At 39.5% G+C, this 6,000-nt stretch overlaps 1 protein-coding gene across 7 annotated transcripts in view; it reads right to left on the bottom strand.

Annotated features, from left to right (window-relative positions):
- MEIS1 (Meis homeobox 1) overlaps nt 1-6,000 on the bottom strand; it is a 137,718-nt gene that overhangs the window by 17,074 nt on the left and 114,644 nt on the right. Inside the window, exon 10 of one of the 7 annotated variants that reach the window (XM_027131860.1) lies at nt 1-3,202. This exon is cut by the window's left edge and continues 786 nt beyond it. The exons of the other annotated variants lie outside the window; for them this stretch is intronic. Coding sequence (XP_026987661.1) covers nt 3,082-3,202 — 121 coding nt within the window. The 3' untranslated portion in view covers nt 1-3,081. The remainder of the gene's footprint in view (nt 3,203-6,000) is intronic. 7 annotated transcript variants of the gene reach the window in all.

The raw sequence follows: 6,000 nt of genomic DNA, 5'->3' as shown, positions 1-6,000 counted from the left end.
GAGAGAGAGAGAGAGAGAGAGAGAGAGAGAGAGAGAGAGAGAGAGAGAAGGAGGGAGGGAGAGGGAGGGAGAGAGGAAAAAACCAGCATGTGCAAACAACCAGAATTCAAAAAGCTATTTCTCCTGACCTATAAAACTCATGCAAAGGAGCAAATGGATAATGCTTAAACAGTCTTTTAATCTTATCTAACTGACACCTGACAACCCATTACTTATAGATTGTTAACGCACCAGCTAAAAAGTTTGTCATGTACAAAATTACTAGAGAAAAAGATTGAACGCCTGAGGAAAAAACAAATTTTGCTGTACAATAACTTCAGAAATTCCGAGCCTATTATCTGTCATGCCCTTCACAGACTCAGAGCGCACCGCTAAAAACAACTGATTTATCTTTATTATGAATCCGAAAGTGACAGCACACATGTTTTTCAGGTCTTGCGATAATGTTTTATTTCATCTAGCTTTTATTTTACAGGGCTTTGATTTGCTTATTTAAGATGAAGAAAAGTAACAACTTTGTAATGAAATGTCCGGTTTGTCTCTTTATCAAAGGCCCTGTTGTGTGTGGGTTTTTTTCACCCCCCCTCCCCGGCTTCTAATGTAAAATGGGGATCATAATCAGCTTCAGAACATTCACCTTGCTTCAGTTCACGTTTTTACACCGTCTAGAATATCAGGGCTAGAAGAGGCTTATTACGCTGCCACCAATTCCTCAGCCCTCCCCTTCCATTTAAGGCAGAGGAAACTGTTGCCCATGGAGACAAAGTGAGTTGATCAAGGACACACATCTACTTGGTGAGGAGTGGGGACGACAGATGATATGTTTGGACTCCAAACATTCTTTCCCCTGCGTATTCCCTCCCCTCACTCGCACTGTGTAAATTGTGTGCTGTCGTGAGGCTCACGGGGGAATCTGTTCCTCAGCCACCTGTGGATGCCCGGGCTTTCCCCCCTCGATTGGGGTGCCTCTCAGCCCCTCACTTCCCACACTTTCCTCAAGGGAGTCAGCTCCTGCTCTGCCGGCTGGGTGACACCCGGGGAGTTCTTTCCATTTCTCTGATCAGACACTGAAAACAACAAATCTGCTTAATTAGGACTTGCACCAAGTCCTGCTGACCTCCACACCATGTTCAAAGTCAAGCACGAAGCCACTGGTTTTACTGCCTTGAAAGGGATATTCAGGAACACTGGGCTCATGATGGAATCAGTCTCCCAACTCACTCATCTCTGCACCTCGCTGGAACCCCAACCTGGTCCTGAAAGTATCTTCAGGTTGTAACAACTCTCAGCTTCAGACCTCACACTCTTGTCCTCAAAAGCTCAGAGACTGTCTTTGAATGTGGGCTGGAGGAGAAACAGCAGTTACACAAAACAGTATCTGGACTTTCTAATCCATCTTCCTCCAACCCACCCCTTCCTGTTTCTCTTCTCACCTAGACTCAGGGTCCCCTGGTGGAAGGGGCAGGGTTTTTCCATCTGGCACAGTGGTCCAACACCTACCCTTCCGTGAGGACTTTCCATGTTTCCCAGTATTACCCATGTGATTGAACACAGTGGGGGGAAAAACCTCTGAGTAAACTTAGCCAGTAGAACTTACAACAAAGTGTATTTCACAGCCTGCAGAGTCATTTTCAAAGGCGATTGTTTGCTGGGAATTTTTAAAAAATCTGCAGACAAAAGCAGCGTCTCCTTTGAATTCCTAAGACTCTGACATGACAATACCTGAAGTTTTCAAAATTCACAGCTCTTTTCCCTGCAAGCTATTTGCTCAGCTTCCCTAAATAATACCCTGCGTGCCTGGTACCTTGCCAGCTCTGTCTCAGGCAATATGCAAGCTAAACACTTTTTGACTGATTTCAATATTTTCTCATGAGCAACTAGACAGTATTTTATCTAGTGAATATTACTGACTGCTCTAATCTAAGCCCAGAGTAAGGGCCTGCAAAGGTAATATTATTAGAGTTGACACTCAAGGTAAAAAGCATAGCAATTAACTGTGGCCTGGAGAAAAACAACCCATTCTGAAAGGTGCTGGAGAGCTGTTCTATTTATATTTCTCCTTCTCTTCCTTCTTTTAAAAATACTGCACCTGTTACTCCATTGATCAGCTAGGAAGTCTACCTTAAATGTAGGTTACACTTAAATTCTCAAGGGAAGAAGTTAAACCACCTGCTTAATAAAATTACCTCTTGTGTGTGAAGTGGTTCCATCCCTAGGTGATTCCTAGGCAAGGAAAATCACTATACACCCTGCACTTTCATTTTGTAGTTGAATAGGAAACAAATGACCCAGGACTCCTTGCTCGGTGCACTGTTTTTTCTTTTTACATCTGTTTTCCTTGCTTTTGTGTCATGCCTCTGTTTAGTTTTATTGACAAAACAATCTGTGCCTAATGTTTAAACAACATCTGTAAAATGTATTATTAAATTATGTTGGAAGAAAAAGCAGAGCCATTCTATGAAACCCCATGACCCCCTATTGATTTTTAGATCTCAGAAGTTGAAAGGATAATTTGCGAATGTTTTAACATTTACATCTACACAGGTACCTATATTTATAGAATCTTTGATTACTTATAAAAGTATTTGCTACATTGTTACCATAACTCAGAAAGAAACTTGACCTTTTACAGTTGAATCTGTTTATTATAACAAGGGTGATCTTTTTTTTTTTTTTTAAATAAGTTTACATTTTTACCCGCCAGGGGCAGAAATCTCCAAGGATGACATACTTTTTCCCCCCACTGGTAATAAATGGGAAGTGATGGCTGAATGCTTTGCAGTTTTGAAGGTAATAAATGAAGAAACTAGGAAAATCCGGTATATGTACTAAATCTGAGAACTTTAAGGGCTACGATGGTTCTGGAAAGTGTCACTGCGGAGGTTCGGATGCACCCTGGAATTTTATGCACCCTATTGATGGGGAGTGGCTTTTCTGTCTACATACATACTGTATTTCACATAAACTATGTATTTTGCACCTAAGACCCATGGCCTTCTCAGAGAGGGTAAAGAAGAAATCATGGAACATTAGGTCTTAATGGGAAAGTGTGTGGATGAGAAGGGGTAAACAAACTAACATTTATTCAGTACACCCTAGGCTAGACCTCTGCTGGGGCAGAATGTGTCTGAGGCATACAGCAAGAAAGATACAATGCAGGCACAAGTTTTCATCACATGGAATTCCCAAGTCTGCAACATGGCTGTGAAAACATATAAGGGAGTTTTATTTGACCATTCTACACTCATATTTTCAATATAAAAGAATAAAGTTGGTGTATTCGGGAGAGAAAAGAACCCAGTATTGACTTTGTGTGTGTGTGAGTGCGCTCTTTCTTCAAAGTTCTACCTACATATGAAAAGACCCGCCTAACCATCTATCTTAAAATTTAAGAAGTTTCCACTTAAATGACATTCAACACATTAGTAATATTTTTGCACTGATATAACAGAAGTATTTATCACAACCACCACAACAATGAAAACACAAAAAGACAAAAGCACCAAATGCTATTATTTATCACTTTGGGCCCAAATCATAATTGGGAGTGAGGGAAGAAAGGAAGAAGAATACATACATTTATGACACATATTGTATTTCAAAAATTATTATGCTTTAAGTCACAGTCTACCATGGCATGCTAGACTGAAATATTTAGGCAATTAGTTATGGAGGTTGATTTTTAAAAACATGCAGTTACCTCAAATACTTGGATAATTTAGGTAAAATATTTTTACCCAAATTATTTGCCTAATTGCCTCAATTCTCAAAAAATGTGCTGGCATAGACTTGTCCTACGGTGTCTAATCTAATAAATGTCACATTCCCTCCCAGAACCCAATTCCTACAAGTACTAATACCAACCATTTTAAGAATACTCCTCTGTTTCTACTGACAAGTAGACCAAGTATGAGTTAGAGCAGTTATTTCTTTTAATCCAAGTTTTCTCTTAATTAATCAAATCTGTCTTGTTGTTTTACATTTAAATTCTCCCTGTGATCCCCTCTCCCCGCCAAATCCCATCTGCTTTGTCCTTAGTCAGCCAAGGCAAGTAGTATATATTACTTACGTCAATTAAAGACGCATAAAATTAGTTCAGCGCTGGAATGAAAGAATGTTACAACGCACCAAACTTTTCTCATCTCATTTTTCTGTCAAAACCTAACTTCAAGCTGCATCGGCCAGGGTTTCTATGACAAGCTAACAACTGACATGAGTTTATATTTTTCACTTTCATATTGTGTATTTCAATACATTATGTTACTGCCAGTAATTATGAGTGATCTACACCCAACCCGCCCTTCAGCATTTATTAAATCTCTTCAACAGTGACTCATAGTTCATACAGAATGTACATGTGTGTTAACAAGTCTTTAAAAATCCAAAAAGGAAGGAACACATTTTAAATGTTGTGTCTAAATGAAGTGAAGGGGAAATGCTAAAATACTCATGAAGTGTTTTTGTTGTTGTTGTTGTTTTAATTATTATTTCCAGAATGAAGTAACTTGCGCTCGATGCTCAATACAGGAAAAATATTTACAGGCTGTCAAAAAGACTCTGTGTAATGTTTTTATTACAATAAAGAAAAATGAAAACCACTTGGTAGTTGTGCTTTTTATCTCCAAGTCTGCCATCTTTAAGATTTGCTCACATCTTGGGTTTCAATACAGTACCGTCTGAGTTTCCCCATTTTTCCAACATATTTCCAACTCAAAAGCCCGAAGAAAAAGAAATCTATTATCAGCTCCTTAAAAGGTGAAGGTCTGGATGAAAATTAATATACCGCTAAGAACTCAAATCAAATGTGGGAATGTCATTATTCACCGAACTTAAGAGAAACAATTTCTATTACAACTTTTAGTTACTGGAGGGTAACTCTCTACCACAAATAAATTCGTTGCAGAGTTGAAACAGTTGCCAAATGCTCGGCAATGAAGTGCAAGCATAGGTCACTTCTAATTCCATACACAGAAGCGAGAGCACATGAACACTACACGGTGCCAGGTGAGCACAGAATTGGGTTTACATCCCACGTAATGAGTAAAAGTGATTTTCAAGTTATGTGCCTGTGCAGAATTGAGTATCAGTGTGAAGTTTAGGGCAAAGTCTGCATCTATGTTGAAAAATTATTATCTGGCGTGTATTTTTTTTAAGTCCTTTTATTCCCTCCTCTTAATTGCAAAACCGAGGCAGTCTGATTGTGATCACTGTGCGCAGAATCTAGGAAACGACAGTTGCATCCAGCTTGGTGTCACAGGAATGCCTGCCTGGCCGGGCAGCCACAGGAAATATCCCATCATGTCTTCTACCTGTGGCAAGCGGCTTGTATTGGAATCTGTTCTCTGGTAACAATGTTTGTGGGTGGAGCTCTCTAGCAGATCACCTGAATGGCAGCCCATTGCCTTCCTAAATTTAGGAATTTAGGTGTGCCTTCAAAATGGATGGTCTGCTCTATAATATCGTCCAGAACAATTTGGAAGACAAAGTTCAATTATATAATATCCAGGGTCTTGAAAATTAAGATACAGCCGCAGGTACAAACAGGCAAACAAAAAAACCTCAGCAGCCACACGACTCCTAGTTACACACTCAGGTGTAGTATGTCTTCCGTTGGTTCCTCATCCACTCGACTAAAAGGGCTGCAAAAACCGATCTCCCAAGGCTGCCGTAAGGTCACAGAAATTGATAACCCTTACAAGCAATGCTTATGTGAGTCTGTCTGTGTCTTGAAGATAGTGCGCTTTGTAAATTAATCCTCCAAAGGCAAATATATTGTAAGTAGCTTGTTATCTCTAAAATACTAAATCGAAGAATACATGGGATTATATTGACAGAAATTACATTTTCTGTAATGGGGCTTAATATATCTGAAATCTCTCCCAAAGGCTCCCAGACTCTCTAACAGAGAAGGGTCTGTTAATGTAGGTGCAATGGACATCAAGAACAAATTTATTCACCAAAATGGATTAGGCCATGTAATCAGAGATTCTGTAATATTAA

Source organism: Aethalodelphis obliquidens, unplaced genomic scaffold (assembly GCF_003676395.1).
Source record: "Aethalodelphis obliquidens isolate GAN/ISIS:26980383/991018 unplaced genomic scaffold, ASM367639v1 scaffold40, whole genome shotgun sequence".
Lineage (NCBI taxonomy): Eukaryota > Metazoa > Chordata > Mammalia > Artiodactyla > Delphinidae > Aethalodelphis > Aethalodelphis obliquidens.
Note: the sequence above shows the minus strand (reverse complement) of the source record. Positions and strands in the feature narration are given on the sequence as shown.